At 47.7% G+C, this 19,871-nt stretch overlaps 10 protein-coding genes across 10 annotated transcripts; 6 read left to right on the plus strand and 4 right to left on the minus strand.

The window, feature by feature from the left end:
- Positions 1-129: 129 nt before the first annotated feature.
- Positions 130-1,007, plus strand: N7469_007234 (uncharacterized protein; the record flags this gene model as incomplete). Its single annotated transcript, XM_056646152.1, has 2 exons — positions 130-234; positions 378-1,007. The coding sequence occupies 2 exons, from the start codon at positions 130-132 to the stop codon at positions 1,005-1,007; spliced, it is 735 nt and encodes a 244-aa protein (XP_056499593.1).
- A 101-nt stretch (positions 1,008-1,108) lies between these two features.
- Positions 1,109-2,234, minus strand: N7469_007235 (putative 3-oxo-5-alpha-steroid 4-dehydrogenase; the record flags this gene model as incomplete). The annotated part of the gene is made up of 2 exons (XM_056646153.1): positions 1,109-2,074; positions 2,136-2,234. The coding sequence occupies 2 exons, from the start codon at positions 2,232-2,234 to the stop codon at positions 1,109-1,111; spliced, it is 1,065 nt and encodes a 354-aa protein (XP_056499594.1).
- A 1,013-nt stretch (positions 2,235-3,247) lies between these two features.
- Positions 3,248-6,972, plus strand: N7469_007236 (putative histone deacetylase complex subunit (Hos4); the record flags this gene model as incomplete). The annotated part of the gene is made up of 2 exons (XM_056646154.1): positions 3,248-6,509; positions 6,572-6,972. 2 exons carry the CDS (start codon positions 3,248-3,250, stop codon positions 6,970-6,972), a joined length of 3,663 nt encoding a protein of 1,220 aa, XP_056499595.1.
- Positions 6,973-7,329: 357 nt separating this feature from the next.
- Positions 7,330-8,274, plus strand: N7469_007237 (40S ribosomal protein eS12). Its single transcript, XM_056646155.1, has 3 exons — positions 7,330-7,425; positions 7,684-8,009; positions 8,093-8,274. The coding sequence occupies exons 2-3, from the start codon at positions 7,769-7,771 to the stop codon at positions 8,215-8,217; spliced, it is 366 nt and encodes a 121-aa protein (XP_056499596.1). The 5' UTR covers positions 7,330-7,425; positions 7,684-7,768; the 3' UTR covers positions 8,218-8,274.
- Positions 8,275-9,466: 1,192 nt separating this feature from the next.
- N7469_007238 (uncharacterized protein) lies at positions 9,467-11,066 on the minus strand (the record flags this gene model as incomplete). Its single annotated transcript, XM_056646156.1, has 5 exons — positions 9,467-9,841; positions 9,919-10,079; positions 10,129-10,632; positions 10,694-10,765; positions 10,901-11,066. The coding sequence occupies 5 exons, from the start codon at positions 11,064-11,066 to the stop codon at positions 9,467-9,469; spliced, it is 1,278 nt and encodes a 425-aa protein (XP_056499597.1).
- A 9-nt stretch (positions 11,067-11,075) lies between these two features.
- On the minus strand, positions 11,076-11,585 carry N7469_007239 (major facilitator superfamily domain-containing protein; the record flags this gene model as incomplete). The annotated part of the gene is made up of 3 exons (XM_056646157.1): positions 11,076-11,196; positions 11,261-11,337; positions 11,400-11,585. The coding sequence occupies 3 exons, from the start codon at positions 11,583-11,585 to the stop codon at positions 11,076-11,078; spliced, it is 384 nt and encodes a 127-aa protein (XP_056499598.1).
- A 783-nt stretch (positions 11,586-12,368) lies between these two features.
- N7469_007240 (transcription factor domain-containing protein) lies at positions 12,369-14,350 on the plus strand (the record flags this gene model as incomplete). The annotated part of the gene is made up of 5 exons (XM_056646158.1): positions 12,369-12,484; positions 12,539-13,126; positions 13,196-13,405; positions 13,468-13,730; positions 13,785-14,350. The coding sequence occupies 5 exons, from the start codon at positions 12,369-12,371 to the stop codon at positions 14,348-14,350; spliced, it is 1,743 nt and encodes a 580-aa protein (XP_056499599.1).
- A 384-nt stretch (positions 14,351-14,734) lies between these two features.
- N7469_007241 (nitronate monooxygenase) lies at positions 14,735-15,796 on the minus strand (the record flags this gene model as incomplete). The annotated part of the gene is made up of 1 exon (XM_056646159.1): positions 14,735-15,796. The coding sequence occupies one exon, from the start codon at positions 15,794-15,796 to the stop codon at positions 14,735-14,737; it is 1,062 nt and encodes a 353-aa protein (XP_056499600.1).
- Positions 15,797-16,066: 270 nt separating this feature from the next.
- Positions 16,067-17,731, plus strand: N7469_007242 (uncharacterized protein; the record flags this gene model as incomplete). The annotated part of the gene is made up of 1 exon (XM_056646160.1): positions 16,067-17,731. One exon carries the CDS (start codon positions 16,067-16,069, stop codon positions 17,729-17,731), a length of 1,665 nt encoding a protein of 554 aa, XP_056499601.1.
- Positions 17,732-17,872: 141 nt separating this feature from the next.
- On the plus strand, positions 17,873-19,724 carry N7469_007243 (MFS transporter; the record flags this gene model as incomplete). The annotated part of the gene is made up of 5 exons (XM_056646161.1): positions 17,873-17,943; positions 18,034-18,198; positions 18,273-19,259; positions 19,328-19,459; positions 19,517-19,724. 5 exons carry the CDS (start codon positions 17,873-17,875, stop codon positions 19,722-19,724), a joined length of 1,563 nt encoding a protein of 520 aa, XP_056499602.1.
- Positions 19,725-19,871: the final 147 nt, after the last annotated feature.

Raw genomic sequence — 19,871 nt, forward strand, 5'->3', positions numbered from 1 at the left:
GTCTAATTTGTACTTCTTGTCTTTCTTGTACTTCTCTTGCTATATTCTTTGGACATTCTTACTCGTTGAAACTGCTATGGAAGATCAGAAAGCCTCTCTGGTGATAATAAGGGGTCTCGTCTAGTATCGATGACTCGTGATCTTGAGGAGTTTCGGATTATTTCCTTGCCGGAAGAGGCTTTCTACATTGCGGATTTCATCTCGGAACGTGAGGAGGAACATCTCTTACAAAAGGTAGGTCTCTCTATATTTGCGTAGTTCAGTTGAACTGCTCTCATTTTTATGTATTATATTCTGCATGGCGGTCCGTTCTTGATGCCTCTGCACCACCTCCACCTTCATGTATCACTATATCACTCTGGTTGACACACCCGCAGATAGTATCAGCACCGCTGCCACGCTGGACTCACTTATCACATCGACGTCTCCAGTCTTGGCCATCAGCTCTTACAAAAACGAACACCCTACTTGAATCACCCCTGCCACCGTGGCTCAAGTCCCCTATAGTCGAGCCAAAATTCGAAGAATTAGGCATATTCAAGAATGCTCCACATGGCGCCCCAAACCATGTACTGATTAATGAATATACACCAGGACAAGGTATCATGCCGCATGAAGATGGGGCAGCTTATCATCCGCTCGTGGCGACCGTGAGCCTGGGCTCTCCTATCGTGCTCGATCTATACGAGAAGAGCCGCCAAGACGAGCCAAATGCAGAATGTGAAAATCCCACCGGCAGAAAGCCTCAGTTTCGAATTTTACAAGAAAGACGGAGTTTGCTCGTTACGCGGGGCCGTTTGTATACGGACTTCTTGCATGGGATTGCGGAGATAGATAGAGATGAGGATTTGGAGCCCCATTCCATTTGCAACTGGTCTCTCTTGCGGGGCGAGGATGTTTCTCATAAAAACAGCTATGCTCGTGGCACAAGAACTAGCCTAACATATCGTGATGTGTTGAAAGTTGCGAAAATGGGAAATACGGCAAAGTTTTTGGGTGGAAAATGAATATCATGTTTTTATTTGCATTGGTCCACTGCTTTCATAGCTGTGACTGAACCTTTTCTATCGGGATATTGTGATCATACCCCAATTCGCTTGGCTTGCTGTTAGTAGATGTATGGAATCATTAGCCATCGGCTTTTGATTTGTTCGTAGTCTTCTCGATCTCCACCGAACTGTTCCAAATACCAGTTTTTGGTTGTTCGGGCGGTGATGCCGAGGTTGACGGCGACAAAGGCCAAACATGTCAGTAAGGTCTTGTTCACCATCTGGCCTCGCGGGGCACCCAGTAATGCCAGTGATAGGTAAATGATGCATTCGGCTCCATAATGCGGGCATACGACGGCGCGAAATATTGGGTGATCCGGGAGACTATATTTTTTGAGCGAGAATAAAAAGTGATGGCAGTCGTGTTGCATCCCCGAGGCCACTAAGAAAAGCGGAATACATAGGAACGTTCGCAAGGATGGAGCTCTGGTGATTTTCAAGTGGTCCATGGTAAGATTAAACTTCATGAGCGCCTCTGTTTGAATAGTCAGTGAGCCGATTAGCACGAACGAAAGCGTCCGCGACCCATCATCCTCGCAGAAATCCGTGCTGTCCATACCTGATCCTTCAATCCAGATAGCAATACCCGCAGCCAGATAAAATCCCAGTCCCAGTAGCCAGTGCACAAACCACATCTTAGAAGTGGAAGGTTTGGCAAAGTAGTATGATTCCCATAACCGCCGCGAGCCCTGCATGGCGAAGAGAATCCAGCAGACGAGCACCTGGGTCAGAGACATGGTTTGTACTCGATGTTCGTGATCTACTCGTGAGGCGATGGCCTCAAATAGGCTTCCCCGGCATAGTAGCTGGATGGCCCACAATACTGAGGAGAAAACGGAGGCAATATAGAATTGGGTGAAGTAGCTGTGTGGTACTCGCCAGGTCGCAAGATAGTCTAGGGGACGGGACGTGGAGGAATCCTCCGCTCGCGACTTCGATTGAGGGTCAGAGTCTGTCGAGGTCGCACGCGGCCCGTAGATAAGGAAACGAGAACGCAGCGAGGAGGGGATGCTGACGGACACGGTCTGTGGTAAAATTGTTAGCTACGACGCGCGTTCAAAGCTTTGTGCCGCAATCAGAGCTTACCGTGGCCGCAGCGAGGAGAAAAAAGGAGCGTAGAGCATCTACAACATCCATGCCTGTCGCCTCGAGGGCGGCATCGACAAGTTGAGCGCAAAACGCCATAACCGATGAAAGGGTAAAAAGTCGTGTCATGGCCAGTCATGGCCACCTGCGGTGCGAGGTTCCCAGCTCAAAGGTGGAGAACAGCCCGGCGCGCCCCCCCCGCCGATCCTCGTCCCATGGGCAAGAAGGATTTAGGTATGCAAGATAATCTATGTTCAAGGAATTCAACATTGGGAATCAGGCTCTCCTGCAGTTAAATTAAGCCCACAATAAATTCAGGCCTTATCGATCACCTTTCCCCTCTCCTCCAAGCTGCAGCCTCTTCCTCTCACAGCACGAGGGTATGCTGAGTGGCCGCATCGAGAGATCGCCACTTAAAGTGGAGCCACTGCTTTCGTCCGGAATGAGTGTCGAATAGAAGGCCCGTGTGGGTGTGGTGCACGCAGCCAGGTTCGAGAAAAAAAAATAGGGGAGAGAGAGTCAAACCAAAAGAGGAGAGGGGAGGAGAGAGCTAATTTACTGTAGGGTAGGATTGATCTGGAGCTAAAAGTGGAGGAGAGAAAGATGTGGAAAATGCGAGGGAGAAATTGATAGGCAAAGGAGAGAAGAGAGAAAAAAGAAGGAGAAGAAGGAAAAGAGTGAGAAGTGGATGATTCACAGTGGCCACTCAATTTCTCTCCCCCCCCCCAAACCTGCCAACCTTCTCTCTCTCTCTTCTTCTCTTCTTCATTTCTCCCTCCTCTCTTCTTCCTCCCATAATTCATCCATCCATCCGATTTTGATTTTCTTTTTCTTCCCCTTTTTTCCTATTTCCTTTTACATTTCTTCTTTCTAATAATTCTTATCTCTTCCTCTCCCTCATATCGTCCTCCCCTATAAGTCTTCCCTCCACTGCGTGTGTCGCTACACCTGTGAACGCTCTCTCTTTCTCTCTCTGCCTTTCATCATATCTTCTCACTCTGTCGTGATCAGCGTCTGCGCATTATTGCTGGCGTTGTCGACTACGGTCGCTTTGGCCTGACGCGTTCTCCCAAAATGACGAGCGGGATTCTCACACATCGAGTGCTATCGCTATGAGTGATGTCGAAGCGGTTTCCCTACCCGCTGCCCTGGATGTCGACCAGAATCCCCTCACTGGAGTAAAGAAGGACGCTTCGGGGCCGTCATCCCCTAAGAAACCCGAGGTCACCCCAACGTCACCTTCACAACGGACGTGTAATGGAAGTAATGGACTGAAGCAGGTGGACTCAGAAGAAGAAGAGCCCGAGGGCCCCCCAAGCCCTAGGGCGGATTCGGAAGCGGAGACAATTATCCAGTCAGGTCGAGAATCCTTATCACCAGAGAAGAAAAGGAAGCATATTCGACATGATCCTATTCTTCATCAGACCGTCGATGGTGTTGATGGAAGCCTGCACAAGAAACCTCGCATTAATTCCGACCGTGGAGATCGATCACCTCGGCGCCCTCGAGGGTCTCGGTCGCCAAGCCCGTCCCATAGAGACACCTCGCCCCATTCGGTTGTGAAAGTTGAAAACACGGATGATTCTCAATCCGTAACGAAAGATGTGCTGACCGAGAGTAATGCCAATGAAGCCGATAGGCCTCGGTCCTATCGGAAGAGAAGTTTCAGTGACAGTGTCGATGAAAAACGAGAGCGTCGACGCGACTCTAATCCCAATTCCACCATCCGCGACCTCAAACATAATGAATCCCTCTTCCCTCGACCTGCTTCTAATGCTCGCTCTGTTTCACCGACTCGCTCGTCACATAAACGATCGGCATCAGGGTCGCAACTTCCCCCTAAGAAGAAGGCTCCTACCCCGTTGACTGGTTTTCAACGCCAAAGTTCTGAGGACCGCCAGTCCACTTCGTCTTCAGCTAGTGGTTCGCCTATGCCCAGTACTCACCTTCGCAGGCTTGGCTCTGGCGTCGGCGCATCTGCATCCCCCGCAAAGCAAATGGGTCCCAAGAAGTTACGCGATAAGAGTGGTCGAACACCCCTTGCCAGGGCTTGCGCCGATCGAAAATACGATCAGGTCGTTATGCGCCATAGGGAACGACCTGAAGATTTGAATGTTCCCGACAACGCTGGAAATACCCCTCTGCAGATCGCGTCTCTGAACGGAGAAGGGCCCATTGTGAAGTTTTTACTAGGCGCTGGCTGCGAAATCAATACAAAGAACATTGATAAAGACACCCCTCTGATCGATGCTGTGGAAAATGGAAATGTTGAAGTGGTGAAGTTGTTGCTCGAAGCTGGCGCAAACCCCCGCACAGTGAATGCCTCAGGCGATGAACCATACGAACTAGTACCCACGGACTTAGAAAAGGACGAGTACGATGAAATTCGTAAAGCGCTGGCCGATGCGAAAGCCAACCTCCGGCCGAGTCGACGATCTGAAGAGCAGATTGGTCCAGACACAAAGGTCTCATCAAGACGAGCATCGGTTGCTAGCCCTTCTCGAAGCCCGCCACCCCTTGGTGGTGGCCCATCCAATCGCCGGAAGACTGGTCGAAGTGAAATAACAAGAAACGATTTGTTATGGACACAGGCAACATCCGAAAACCTACGGGATTTCGCTGCCAAGGGTGACGAGGTGGGCGTGGTCAGCATTCTCAACATCCTCCAAAAGGCCGACAACGCGTCTTTAATTGCTGCAGCTAAGGGTGGCCATCACGACGTTTTATCTCTTATGTACGCCATGGGTGATGCTGATGCCGATCCGAACCCTTTGCGCGGTGCCGCCCACAAGGCAGGCTATGATACTCCCATGCTCGCGGCAATCGGTAGAGGCAACTCCGATGTCATCAGACTCATTCTTTCCCAGCCTGGTTTCAACCCCACACGCCGACTTTTCGAAGACCGAACTTATTATGAACTTTCTCGGGCTCGCCAAGGCGAGGACTGGGAGGAAGAGTATGATATTCTGAAGGCGGCATACGAGGCGTTCCCAGGATCCGATAAAAATCGTAAAGATTTGGCCTCGCCACGAAGGGCTCGCGGTAAAGAGAAGGAGGATAAACGATCTGCTAGGAGAGAATCATCCTCCCCCGTGGCGCGCCAAAGGAAATCGAACGAGAGTCCCAATGTCCCTCGTCCAAGGTCTGCCAAGGAGGTACAACAACTGAAGGAAAAGAGACGCGAGAAAGAAAAAGCTCGAGAATTGGCCCGACCCAAATCTTCTACTCGTGATGGAAGTGATGCTCTCATCACCTCTGATCACGATTCGGGACGTATTGACTCTGGTAAGCTCAAAACGGGGTTTTCAACTCGAAGAGGCAGCGAGTCAAGTGGCGTGGCTCGAAGTGAGGAGGTGAAGAAACGCCGCTTGATTGCCGGGAGGCGCCCTCAAGATCGCGACCGAAGACCGAGTCTCTTTTCCTCGGATTCTCTTTCAGGTCGTGAAGAGGCACCCAGATCACGTAACGACACCGATTCAAACGCTTCCCTCAAACGTATCCGCGCTGACGACGTCTCCCCTGAACGATCACGCTCCGGCGGCGCAGAGAGTGATCGAGTATCACCGGAACGAAAGAAAAAACGTCGTGTTATTTCTGAAGAGAAATCTACAAATGTGCCAAACGGCGGCTCTAGGAAACAAGAAGACTCAGGGCCGGCCGAAAAATCTCAAGCCCGTCGACTTCCCGAGGACAGTACCCGTGGTGACACACGCAAATCTAGTCACCCATCGAAGAAACCAGATCAAAATAATGACGAACCACCTGCCGAGAAATCTGGCCCAGTCAAGACAGAGCCCCAGGAGCCAGTAGCTAGTTCAGTCGCGGACGTATCACCAGATCAAAAGCGCGAAGAACAGGAGGCGGAGGCACGTCGAGAGCTGGAAGCCAAAAAAGCCGAAGATGAACGTGTCGCTGAACTCCAACGTCGTGAGGCAGAACTTGAAGCTGAGCGCGCTCGTCTTGCGCAGGAAGAAGCCGATCGAGCTGGCCAGGCTGCGCGTGCGAAGGCTGAACAGGAGGAAAGGAAGCGAAAAGAAGCCGAGCAGCGGCGCGCGAAGCAAGCCGAAGACGAACGTCAGAAGCGTATGGAGCAAGAACGTGCTCGCCTTCTGAAGATTCGTCGCGACCAAGAGACCCAGGAAAAACGGCGCCGTGAGGCACTGCCAGGGCGTCTTCGTGTCTCTGCCGACTTCGTAGGCTCTAATGACCCTCGTGCCCGAAGCCATGCCTGGCTTACGAACTTCATGCCCCTCGTCACCGCAACTACTCAACAACTCGATTCCACCTCTAACGGGAATTCGACGGAAGAGAAATGGATACCGAATTACCTGGTTGCACCCCTGCTGGCGACCAATGACCTTCAGCTCTCTCAATGTAAGTACACGGTTTCTTCTTTAATGAGAAAGGAATACAATGGCTAATGTCTTTCTCAACAGATGCCAGCTGGGAGAAACGCAAAGCAACCCCGACTCAGCGTATGAACCTTTGGCGTTGCACCCGTCGAATGTTGGTATACACCGATGACCCCAAATACCGCAATGCGTCGTTTGGAGATATCATGCAACTGGATTGTGATACACGACCCAAGTATTTCGAGATGGAACACGTCTTCTGGGTCCGACTTTCCGATTTCATGGATTTGGTTCCACACATTCCTCATCTCAGTGGACTTGATCTGAACTTCCTCAGTATGCACATCGATCCCGAACCAGTGGCGACCCCTGCCGCGGAGACCACCCTCCTCAATGGGTACTCCTCAGGTGCAACTCCCTCAGAGATGAATGGCTCTGCAGGTCTGAATGGCCATAGCTTGCCTCAGCCTGGTACATACTTATAGTTTCTTCCACACCCTTCGCTATTCAGAGCCGCCGCTTATTTGAATTTCAGCGGGCGAGGTGTAAAGGCGGATTCTGATTGTACGATTATGATACCTCTTGCGTTCTTGTAACGAATCTACTTTTGTTCGGCAGCTTTAGCCTGAAACGAGCAAACTATTTTCTACTAGATTATCAGTTTTCCTGCTCAGTAAAACCTTTTGTAAACTTCGAAGTGTGTACATGAATAAGATCAGTAGTCTTTGCCAAGACGTATGCCTGAGACATTAAAACCCCGCCTCTAGTTATCACGTGATAGACGCTGACTAACATAGGGCACACACAGCGAAAGTCGAAAGACCGAAAATTTCCTAGCGTCTCCCCATCCAATCTCCATCACTCAAAACACCTCTTCGAGGATTATCCGACTTTGAACCATACCCGCTACCCCTAAAAACACAGTAGCAATCAAAATGGTATGTCCCCAAACGATACCTGCGAGCCACCAAGTGAAGATTAGTTGAGGGATCAGCATGCATTGGATCGAGGAAACCCAAAAGATTTGCGCACAAGTCAACTCGCCGTCGCAAAGTCGCCAGGCGTGAAGAATGACCAGTCCAATTGAACTTCCTTGAACTTCCTTGAAAAAAATCCAAGCAAAAAACTCCAGCTGTCAACCTCGGGAACCTCCCACCAGTCTTTAAGTTCAACAGGCTAACAAGTAATTGATATAGTCGGACGGAGAAGAGACCATTTCCAACCCCCCCTGTTGCCGCCGCCGATGAGGTCGAGGTTTCCGCTGACGCTGGCTCCGGCCAGATGTCCGTCCTCGATGCTCTGAAGGGTGTCCTCCGCATCTCCCTGATCCACGACGGTCTTGCCCGTGGTCTGCGTGAGGCTGCCAAGGCCCTCGACCGCCGTGAGGCTCACATGTGTGTCCTCAACGAGGGTTGCGAGGAGGAGGCCTACAAGAAGCTTGTTGTCGCTCTCTGCTCCGAGCACAAGATCCCCCTGATCAAGGTCCCCGATGGAAAGATGCTCGGCGAGTGGGTCGGCCTCTGTACGTTTTTCCCTTTCATGAACAAGGATACATGGTTTTTTTTTTCTCGTAGAGGGAGGCAATTGCTAATTTTTAATTTACAGGCACTCTTGATCGTGAGGGTAACGCCCGCAAGGTTGTTAACTGCTCTTGCGTCGTCGTTAAGGACTGGGGAGAGGAGTCCCAGGAGCGCTCCGTCCTGCTCAACTACTTCCAGACCGAGCAGTAGATTAGTCTCCGTATGGAGCTAGTCATGCAAATGGTCTAGGAAGACTGGAGGCTTCTTTGAGATGTCGCTAGATGGGATGTATTGAGAGGAGGATTTATGGGATGAATATGGTCTTATATGTACCCGCTGGTGCGAATTGGTGGGGACTGAGAATTCTTGTACATCTTTTCTATTCCGATATCTCTCGGTTCTTCCCTGCGCCGTGGACCCGTTAACTCGGGAGTACGGTGCTGCGACATCTAGGCTTCGATCTGCCTTGGCGTGCAACTACAAAATAAACACTATGATGTGATGACATTGGGCTCTTTTTAAAATAGAATGTAGTAGATCGAATGTTGTAAGCTATGAGTCCACAAACATATAAGTTTTCGGAAACATTCAGTGTTTTTCAAAACCACGCGACCACGGTTTCCCAAGGCATAGTCGACTACAAGTATTTTTTTGCTATCAGTACGACATGATTCAGTATCAATTCAACCGCTCTACTGATGTGGCCATCCATGGCTACGATGAGCGGAATGAGTAATTGATCGTGTCCAACTACATGACGCGTTGGGACTCACTCGAATTGACATAGTTGAATACGAAGTGTTCACTGCAACGAATAACCCAAACCCTACGCCAGGTACTGCAAGTCAAATAGAGGAAAAGTGTCGTACATATGCCCAGAATAATGGATTATTCTGGGTATATGGATCTTTACAATACTTGTACTAATATAAATATCGAGCTTCAAAGAAGCATAACCTTATACAATACAAGCGTCTTGACAGCATGGCCTCAAGGCTCCTTCACGATTCATAACATTATACTTCGTCTCTGTATCGATCAGAATGTCTTGTGGATGGACCGCCGCTCCCAGATTCTTGATGAGGCAACCGAGAACCTCACGAAATTGCTTGATTCTGCAATAATGAACAATATCAAAGCTGGATTCGACATCGACAATACTTCTTTCTCCATCGCGCTTGTTTCACCTCGCCAGGAAAATAGAAGTGACGAGGGCATTCTTACGGACTGGGCTTCTAGTAGATGTTGCTTAGAGGGGTAATAAGGCGCCTGTTACTATGTCAGGATTAGTACCAAATTAGGTAATTGATGAATTTAGTCTTGCCGTATCCAACAAGGTGCTTCAATTCCATATTTATAACTTTCTATCTACCAAGTAAGGCGACCACCCTAAGTATTAATCATGGCGATTATACCATGCAATCGCCATGATTAATTAGAGTATCATAGACGTACGTCATTAGACCTTTTCGCCGGGTTGCTTTTTCTTCCGAATGTCTTTCCATCCCATTCCAAATGAGAAAATGACACAAACAGCACCGAGGCCAGCAGCCAGATAGAACACTCGGTTTATACTTTCCGAATAAGCCTTCAAAACCCCAGAAAGGTCGTCTGACGATGTCACATCACGCATACCAGTGGCGCCTGCCGCAATGATAGCGGCCGTGTTGGCATTTGGTGCATATTGAGGCATCAGTGCTTTAAGGCCAGTAGAGAAAATGACATCGTCAAATGTAAGAAAGACTGCACCGGAGAGAGTCTGCATGAACATGAGAATTGCCATGCCGATAGAAACTTGACTAGCTGCGAGCTGATTTTGGATGGCAAGCATTGGCTGCATTGACGGAATAATCATCAGTATCAATTAGGGTGGCCATGGACACCAGGAAATAGGGTTGAATGATCACTTACTATCTGAAATCCTGCACCACGTCCTGCTCCCAGAATTATTTGATAGCCGACCCATTTTCCGGTCGAAGTGTCCGGTGTGAGTGTTGATAGGAGTCCATTGCCTATGGCAGTGGCCACGCCGCAAAAGACGGCCCAAGGAAGATAATACCCAAATTTACCGACTGTATGCTTGTTAGTATGATATGAGGAGTTTTTTTTTATAACACTTACTGAGAAGCCCTGAGACTACAGCAAAGAGCAATTGCGATAAAACACTTGGTAGAATGTAGATGCCACTCATTGTAGGCGACTTGTTCTTAATCGACTGGAAGTAAATCGGGAGATAATACGAGGCCGTGAGAACCATCGCGAAGAGGGTTAACATGACCAAGCAACTTGACCACACTACTCTCTGAGCGACCATCGAGAGAGGTATCATTGCCTTTTCACCTTGGTGATGCTCCCATGCCAGGAAGAGAAGAAATGTACAGCCCGAGCCACAGAAAAGTCCTATCACGGTTGAACTTCTCCATCCGTATTCACCTTCTCCATATTCGAGGGCGAGAAGCAATTGAATGGCAGCAGGGGCAAAGAGGAGAAAACCAACGAGATCAAGCTTCTGCGTAATCGTTTCATAGGCTGATTTAATCGAGGGCTTTGCGACCTGATCAGGGATCTCAACAAAGACAAGCATCAAGGCAACCAAGGCGCCAATGGGAAGATTAATATAGAAGCCTTCATATTTATAAGTCTTGGGGAAGAAAGCCTATTCGATGAAGCAAGATGGGAGACTTACACCATCTCCAAGTAGAATACTCAGTAAGTGCACCCCCAATGAGTGGACCAAAGGCAACACCCAATTGGCAAACTATAAAGCACGATATCAGTACAGAACCGAGGAGCTGCATGAAACAGTTGATTTTTCTTACAGCCCATGATCAACCCGAAAAGAGCTTTGTGGCAATTAGTAACATAGTCAAGTATTCTGAGACAATGAACTCACTTGGCGCCTTCGATAGGGGCGCAGATGCGGAGATAATTGTCAAAGCTCCATTCATTAGACCCGATGAGCCTATTCCGGCAACGGCACGGGCGATGATCAACATCATCGAAGATGTAGCTATACCGCATAGAAGAGAACCGAGTTCGAAAATGAAAAAGAAAACCATAAAGGTCCACTAGATTGTGTCAACGCCATGAGAAGAGTCCTCTCCAGGGCCTAGCCGCACCGCAACGGAGTAGTATACCTTGGAAGAAAAACTGGTATAAATTTTCCCCGTAAGAGGTTGCAAGCACGCGCTTGAAATTGGTTAGTTAACTGCCAGTAGATTTGAACGTTACTGTAAAACAAAAGAGAACTGACCTTGCAATCTGATACGAGCTGCCATACCAGCCCAAATCTTGAAGTGAATGGAATTTGGTTGTGATTACTGGAATGGCCTAGACATGATAAACGAAGGATGAGTCAAGGTCAAGCTAACAGCTTCGCAACAGAAACATACGGTGACGATAATGGCAGTATCCAGTAGTACTAAAAAGCAAACCAAGGTAACTGCAGCACAGACCAGAAAAAGCTTCAATCCTGTCAAGTAAGTCCTTTCCTTTTCTCCTTTGCTAGATAACTCTACGACCGCTTGTTTTTCGTCCGTAGAAGGACGAGAAAGATCGGAGTCAACCTCTTTAGACATTTACTGGACGAATCACCGTGGCGTAACTTTGATTTTCTTATCGATTAGGCGTATTGAACAAGCTCCAAGTTACTTGTTGATTGATAACTATAGAGAACAAGAACAAGCAAATGATGCACGGAATTTCCTTGCAAGTGCCCCTTATAACCACTAGCCTCTTGAGACACGAAATTCCAGCATTGCTAAAAACCGCCGATAAAATCAGTTTCTACCCACAAGTCGAGGTCCACACAATACTTTTACTATGCCAAAACGAATTGGAAGGATTCTCAAATACAGGGATTTATACTTGCTGATTGGAGGTCGGGATACGGGAGCCTCGAATCCCGAACCCCGATGTAAGTAAGCCGGGATTATCTCTCGTGTGGATCAAGTAAGATACTTGAAGCTGTCACCTTTGGTCTTCAAGACCTCAGTAAAATTACAAAGAAGATGAAAGAAGGAGATAAGGAAATACGCCTTGAACGGAGTTTGCTAATTTTTGATCCAATTCAGCCGTTTATTAAATATCGAATGTTGTTTGATGGTATATACTGCAGTTGAGAAATCAGATTAGTCATGAACTCTCTGCCCCAAACGGATTTCGAATCTTTCAACTCAACTCCGTCCCGCACTTCAAGAATGACTCGTTGAGTGTTGAGAGTTTCTCCTTTATTTTCTGTGCTACGGCTTATTTGCAATTTGGAACCCGTAGTATCATTTGACTCCTTAACATCGCCGAGATCTTACATCCACTGTTAATTGAATGATCTGAATCCCGAATTCCAGTGATCGGACTTCGGGATGGACGTTAATCATGTCCCAAGTGGAACCCCGGCACCCTATGGCCGGGCTTGTATCAACTGTTCACGTGCAAAAAGCAAATGTGTCCTCTTAGAAAGAGGACATGGCTGTGAGAGGTATGTTGAAAGAGTTCGTGTCTTTTTATTGCAGTGAACTAATGAGTTCCGTAGATGTCAGCGTTTGAAAAAGGACTGTCGGCCATCACCAACAGTACGGAAACGAAATGGTCGTTCGTCAACTTCCAAAACCGCCCAGCTCGAGGCTAAGCTCGATAATATTGTATCATTGCTGCAAACTACAGGAAGTGCCTCTGGTATTCCAACAGATTGGGAGCATGCAGCGCCGGCACCTACAAATGCACAAAGCACTCCATGTTTTCTACCCAAGGCCGATAATGCCATCAGCACTTCAACTGGTATTCCTTCGCCTGTTTCATCCACATCGACCGATTGTTCTATTTCCAATGCTTGCAATTCGCTGCAAATTAGTCCGGAAGATGCCGAGAAGACTCTTCGCAATTTTCGCACTCAGAACATGAAGTTCATTCCCTTCCTTCACATACCATCCCATGTAACTTCACAACAGCTTCGCTTAGAGAGGCCATTCGTTTGGCTGGCCATAATGGCTGTGCTTACTCCGGGAATTGATAGAAGAGACGTCGCTTTTAACCACATAACCAGTATTATTCACCAAAAGATCCTTATTGAGGTATCTCCAAGCATGGAAATGTTGTTGGGGATTATGATATTCATAACATGGTGAGTTCAGCTATGTATTAGCTCCCGAACCAAAGCTACTAGCATGCTAGATACTAAGTAGGTACCTAGGACAACATATACCAAGCGACCGTTTCTCAATTTCTACTCACATGTTATCATGGGGCTCGCTTGTGATCTTGGAATCAATCAGGCGATACCCAAGGAGCCGTCAACCTTGCAGGCCTTCAAATGCGCAGTTGGATGGAAACAGCCTGACCTGACAACGAGAACACTGGAAGAAAGAAGAGCCGCGCTTGGATGCTTCTTGATCTCATCTTGGTATGTCAATGATAGCGAGATTGAAGGAATGCATCATGACGATATTAATGATCCATATCTAGCGTGGCCTTGACAATGTTCAGAATAGATGCATTAAGGTGGACACCTCACATGGAGGAAAGTCTCCAGATACTCATGGATGCAAAAGAGTGCCCAGAGGATGAGCTTTTAGTCACTCTTGTCAAAATACAGCTCGTGATGGATAAAGTACACCATTATCGACGAGATTCAGATGGCCAGTCACCCTCATTGATGTATATCAAATCATTTCAAGCACAGTTGGAGTCTGTGAGGAGCCAAATTCCGCAAAATCTCAAACAGCAGAGTACGTACGCCCATTGAGCACTCTATCATATCACACTGACTTACCATAAAACAGATACTGTATTGCTTTACACCAGCATGGCTGAATTTGTTATTCATGAAACTGTAATGAAGGACATGTCAACACCAAGTTCTCCAGAGCTTCATCGCCTAGAAAGTCTTTGTACATGTCTTCACGCATCCAAGACGTGGTTTGATGTCTACCTGTCGATACCACCCGAAACCTATTTGGGCATTCCATTCACCATATATTTTCAATTTTCAAGGGCTCTGGTTACACTTTACAAATTATCAACCTTGGATGATCCGGCATGGGATAAAAACATGGTTCGAAACACCGCTAATATTCTCGATATTCTGGATCGCATCACCTATGGAATGAAAACCGCGAACTCGCAGGATATTAATGAAGCAGAATGGAACATTTTTGACAAAGGAGCAAAGATGGCCCAGTCAATCAAACAAGGATGGGAACCGAAACTTATGGAAACCTGGTACCCGAGTGTGTCGGCGAACGGAATTGAGGGTGATTTTGTGGCCTCGAATGCTGCTATTGATGCTTCGCCGATGAATGGGTTTGACGATGCGTGGATGATGGAGATTTTTGGGTCGATGGGATAGGGTGGATGTGTACAATCCTTTTACCAGGCGTTTTTCAAATGGCGAGTATCGGTGTATACAATGGGACCGTGACCAACGCAACTCACATGTACCAAATTAATATTCTCCACTTTGACAAGCATATGATTCAGACGAAGAATCCTTGCTTGAACTACTATCAAATTACTTTTAAATTTAGACAGGCGTCATCATTATCGATGGCGCAACGCTTGTGATGAACGCCAGTAGTATCTCCAGTCAGACCCTGGGGCTACTTTCCCTACAAATAACGATAAGACTGGATACCGTAACAGAGGACTTAACTATATTACCATTTTGACATCAAGTTCTGAATATCCAGTTTGAGATAAAAATTTACTTTATCCCCTAGCCAGATAGTTTATCTTAACCAAGAGATCTAATCCTTTCCAAGGTATCCTGTTGTATACTATGCACGATGCTCTTGGCAGATCGTACATCCGGGATTAGACCGATCGAAGCTCCGGCATATGTTGCAAGTCTTCCCTCTTGTCCCCAACCGGCATCACCTAGCTTTGAAGATTCGTCATGACGCTTTTTCAATTCTTCAAAAGGTGTGCCTGCCTGATGTTCATGGAAGGATTTGTTGATTATGGTTCTGGGACTATACCCCTCTGGCCACCCGAAAGTGCCTCTTAGATGATTGTAGAGCAAAGTTCGCTTGGTCGAAGTCGCACCATCAGTAGCACGTACGATTTCATCTTGGTAACCTTTGCTGATGCGTGCCTCAGTCGAAGCTAGAAACCGAGTGCCCATTGCGACTCCTGATGCACCCAAGCATAGGGCTGCAGCGACTCCCCGGCTATCGGCAATACCCCCTGCAGCTATAAGCGGGATATGGCTCTTCTCCATGGCATCCGCAACTTCGGGGAATAAACTCATAAGGCCCATTCCATCTTCTGAGCGACCATGACCACCTGATTCTGCCCCTTGCACAACAACAACATCCGGCTTTTCAGATATCTGAAGCAGTTGCTTTGCTTCTTTCAGAGTACCAATCTGAATCCATATCTGAGTCTCTGGAGAAGCTCCACGAATCCTGCGCGACCAAGCATCGTATTCCTGAGAACCGTCGCGTGGAGCAAATAGCCAAGCAGCACATGGCTTATATTTCTCGATAGCTGCAACCGCAACGTCGATATCATCTCCCCATAATTGGAAACCAACACCCACTGGGAGAAGAGAAGAAGTTGATGGAAACAACGATTGCAATGCAGGTGTCTCTGTTGGCTGTTTACGGATCAGGGTTAATGTTTCTTCAAGATCTTCATGAGTTTTTTGAGTCTTGACACCCGGTCCAATGAATCCCAAGCCTCCTGCACTAGAGACACCTAACGCCAATGCCGGTCCGGACATGACACGCATTGGTGCGGCGACGATGAATGGACTGCTGGCCCACGGGTAACGGGCTAGGAGTTTAGTACCCATGCTGGCAAGCTTGGAGTGCTATGATATCAAATGTGTTCCAACAGAGCTATCTGAAGATCTGACAGGGCCAGTCCAATCTTGATATCCTTTTTTCTTTTATAAGATTTCAAAGCATGTGAAGATCAGGAATCATGGAAGTCTAGAGGACGACTGGTAAAAGCCGAGGGATGAAGTCATCGGATTCCCGCTGGAATTGCCGCGATTGCCGCTCAACTCCGCATAATCCGCTCCTTCCTTCGCGTTTCCTTTCCTCAACTCCACATCGATAGAATGCAAGCCACAAGTCCAGCACCAAAACGAAAACGAGCTCGACTAGCCTGTACACCATGTCGAGTCCGAAAGAGGAAATGTGATGGGGGTGAGCCCTGTGCCACCTGCACTGAATGGGGCTACCAGTGCTACTACGAGACACGACGGAGAAAATCTCGCAATCCTCATCGTCTATCCCCAGATCCCCCTGCATCTCCACCTACACAAACTGTTAGTCCAGTAGCCCCTAGCAACGAGCCAGATCCGAATGGGCTAGTTCGTCGCTTGGAGGCAAATTCAGGCGCTGCGTTTGTTCGGAAATTGGGACTGAAAATCGATCCCGCCAAGGCCCCGAAGCTCAACTTATTTAGTTGGAATATCGGCGCAAGGCAACTATCAGCCCAGCCCATTGCATCATCGGTATTTCCTATCATCGAGATTACATCTCTGGAACATATGCAAGGGCTGGCCCAGGTCTACTTCCAAAAGATTGGCCCATGTTATGGATTTCTCGATCAACAACTCTTCTTCGAGCGACTTAACCAGAGATGGCAATCACCTCTTCTGCCTGACATCTTCGATAGCGTTATAGCTGGTATTGGCGCATTAGGCTGCATGTTTTCCCAGCGTAATGCCACTATCACTGAAGTGCATCTGGTGCGCACAGCGCGCTCTATATTGGACCTACACCATCTATCAGGCCCCCCTTCTATCGATCTTTTGAACGGATGGACTCTTCGATCAATTTATCTGCGATTGACCGACTCACCGCACTCCACCTGGCTGGCAAGTTCGACACTAATGCATCTCTTAGAAGCTTCAGGACTGTATCCCGAGACGCATTCGGTTCTGCCTCCTTCTGTGCAGATTGATCCGGATCTAAGAAGACGACTTGTCGGCGTTGCACATCATTTGAATATCTGGACATCTTTTGATCTAGGCCTCTCCAGAGTATCATTCCAAAAAGAGGATCTGCCACTGCCTCCTTCCCCCAAGGCTGGCGACTTTACCCACGAGGTGCTAGGACTTCTGCATGTATCCCTTAGCCTAGACCCGGGCAGCTCAAAGGACGAAGCAGACCTTACAGAAACGCTAGGAAAGCTATTGGACGGTACTCATACCCAACCGCCGTCTGTTATGGCACAGTGCAATCTTGTGCTTTGCATTCTTCGTCGAATTCACACGCAAAATCTCGATATCTCACCTAGCCTGGCAGAGCGAGTCCTCGTTCTATTAAAGAAAGGACTTGATTGTGCCCGAAGAATGGTTATGGACTGCTCCCCGTGGCATCAGGTGGCCAATGTTCCATTTCACATAATATGCGTTCTTCTGGTACTTGATACCCGTCCATCACTCTCCATGCTCCCGAAGGCGATGGAAACTCTTGGGCTGGTTGCATCTACTTACGACACTCCAACCATGAGAGAAGCATACAGTGCTGCTTGTCTTTTGGTTTTGTTGCACCAACAGCGTAGAAAGGATGATATAGCTATCCTGGGAGAGGCGCTTAATAGTCAGAATCGTGCTCAAGTAGAAATTTTATCACAGCCAACCCCAAGTGCCGAGGAATTCAACTGGCTTGGTGCCCTGGTAGCAGATCTACCTGGTCTACAGAGGGTGGATTTGGATCAGTTTTTGAATGCGGATATGATTGAGCTTCCGTCTTTTATCAGCGAGTCTACATAACGTCATGTTTCAATCCTAGGCCTTGCGAGTCTATAATAATCTTATCTTGAGCGTAATAGATTGATCGTCAAATAACTTCAACTATGCAGTCATGTATAATGAGGCCTTTCTCACTTCTGAGCCCATTTATTTCTGCTCGTCATGCTAATTTTTGATCGCCTATCCACCGGGATCCGTAATCCCGCAATCCCGCAATCCCGCAACTTCCGCACGTTCCGTCGAGAATAGGGCGAGCCCAGGCCGTGATACTTATATTTGAGCTGGGAGAAGCCTTCGAAATGTCGCAGCTAACGTGGAGATAGCCTGGAAGCAAAGGCCATTGATCAAGAACCCTTCATGGGGGAAAAATTAACATTGGGCAAGGGTAGGCCACTGCCCAGTTCTCTACCTGATTTAGAAGACTATGCCGTTGACTTCGATGGAATCGACGATCCTTCGCACCCTTACAATTGGGGGTTTACAACAAAGTATGTGCGAATTCATATCGAACGTCTATGTAACTCTTGGAAGACAACTCATAATATGATTTCTTCTCAAACAGGCTTTTCATTGCTACCTTAGCGTGCTCTGGTACATTTATAGCTTCCTTGTCTAGTGCAATATTTGCTCCTGGATCTGAGTACGCAAGCAAGGAATTCGACGTTGGAGCAGAAGTCGGGAAATTGGGAACAACGCTTTATGTTTTGGGATTTGCTTCAGGTCCACTTTTGTGGGCTCCGTTGTCTGAGCTCCGTGGGAGAAAGTGGCCACTGTCTATTGCTTTACTTGCTGGTGGAATATTTACTATCGGATCTGCGGTTTCGAAGGATATCCAAACCCTTCTCATATGCCGTTTCTTTGCTGGCATGTGCGGTGCTAGCCAGCTCACTGTGGTTCCAGGAGTTCTTGCAGACATATATGACAATACCCGCCGGGGTATAGCCATCTCAGTCTACGCTCTGACTGTATTTTGTGGCCCTTTCTGCGCGCCTTTCATCGGAGGGTTCATTGCATCTAGATATTTAGGTTGGCGATGGACTCTCTATATTCCGGCAATCATAAGCCTCTCCACGGGTGCACTATCTGTCCTAGTCTTAAGTGAAACATATGCGCCGGTAATCCTCATGTCCAAGGCCGTTGACATGCGACGTCGAACCGGGATTTGGGGCATTCATGCAAGACAAGAAAGGATGGAAGTGGACTTCGGGGAGATGGCCAAAAAATATTTTACACGCCCACTGCAGATGCTCCTAACCGAGCCTATTATTCTGCTCGTCTCGTTGTACATGTCCTTTATTTACGGGATTGTTTACGCTTTACTCGAGGCGTATCCATATGTCTTCGAGGATATCCATGACATGGAGCGTGGTGTCAGCGGATTGCCTTTTATCGGATTGATCATCGGGGTCTCCATGGGATTAACAATGATATTACTGGAACATGGCAGCTATGCGAAGAAATTAGTAGCCAACAAAGGTGTTCCTGTGCCGGAATGGCGTTTGATTCCCCCACTTGTTGGGGCCCCTGTATTCACAGTTGGTATTTTCTGGTAAGATTTCAGAGACCGCAATACTTTCCGTGAATGAACTGCGAATAGAAATAACAATTTCATGATAGGTTCGGTTGGACCGGCTACACTCCTGATATACACTGGGCCGTGCCGACCGCGGCGGGTATTTTCATTGGATTTGGAGTCCTTTGTGTATTCCTTCCTTGCTTTAACTACTTAGTTGACGCATATCTTCCCCTGTATGTTCATGTATTATCGGCATAACGTGGTAGCAACTGGCTAACTCTAGTGAAAAGGGCCGCGTCTACAGTCGCTGCCAACATCATACTGCGCTCTACAGTGGCCGCTGCATTCCCTCTTTTTACTACCCAAATGTTTCAAAATATGGGTGTCGAATGGGCGTCTACCCTACTTGGATGTCTTGCTGCTATTATGATACCCATTCCCCTGGGGTTCAAAGTCTACGGTCACTGTTTGAGAAGTAAAAGTAAGCTCGTGAGGTGAGACAAATTGGTGGAAAAAGCACGGCAGGATAGAGAGCTTGAATTCAAGAACACGAGTGTGTCTACAATAATTATTGTAGATAGTAGCCTTACTTCCTAATTTTATGTATTGCTTATAGATGATGAATGACAGCCCGGAAAGTTCCAC

This window comes from Penicillium citrinum (genome assembly GCF_028827155.1).
Source record: "Penicillium citrinum strain IBT 23319 chromosome Unknown utg000006l:1.0-3011923.0:1.0-3012962.0, whole genome shotgun sequence".
Lineage (NCBI taxonomy): Eukaryota > Fungi > Ascomycota > Eurotiomycetes > Eurotiales > Aspergillaceae > Penicillium > Penicillium citrinum.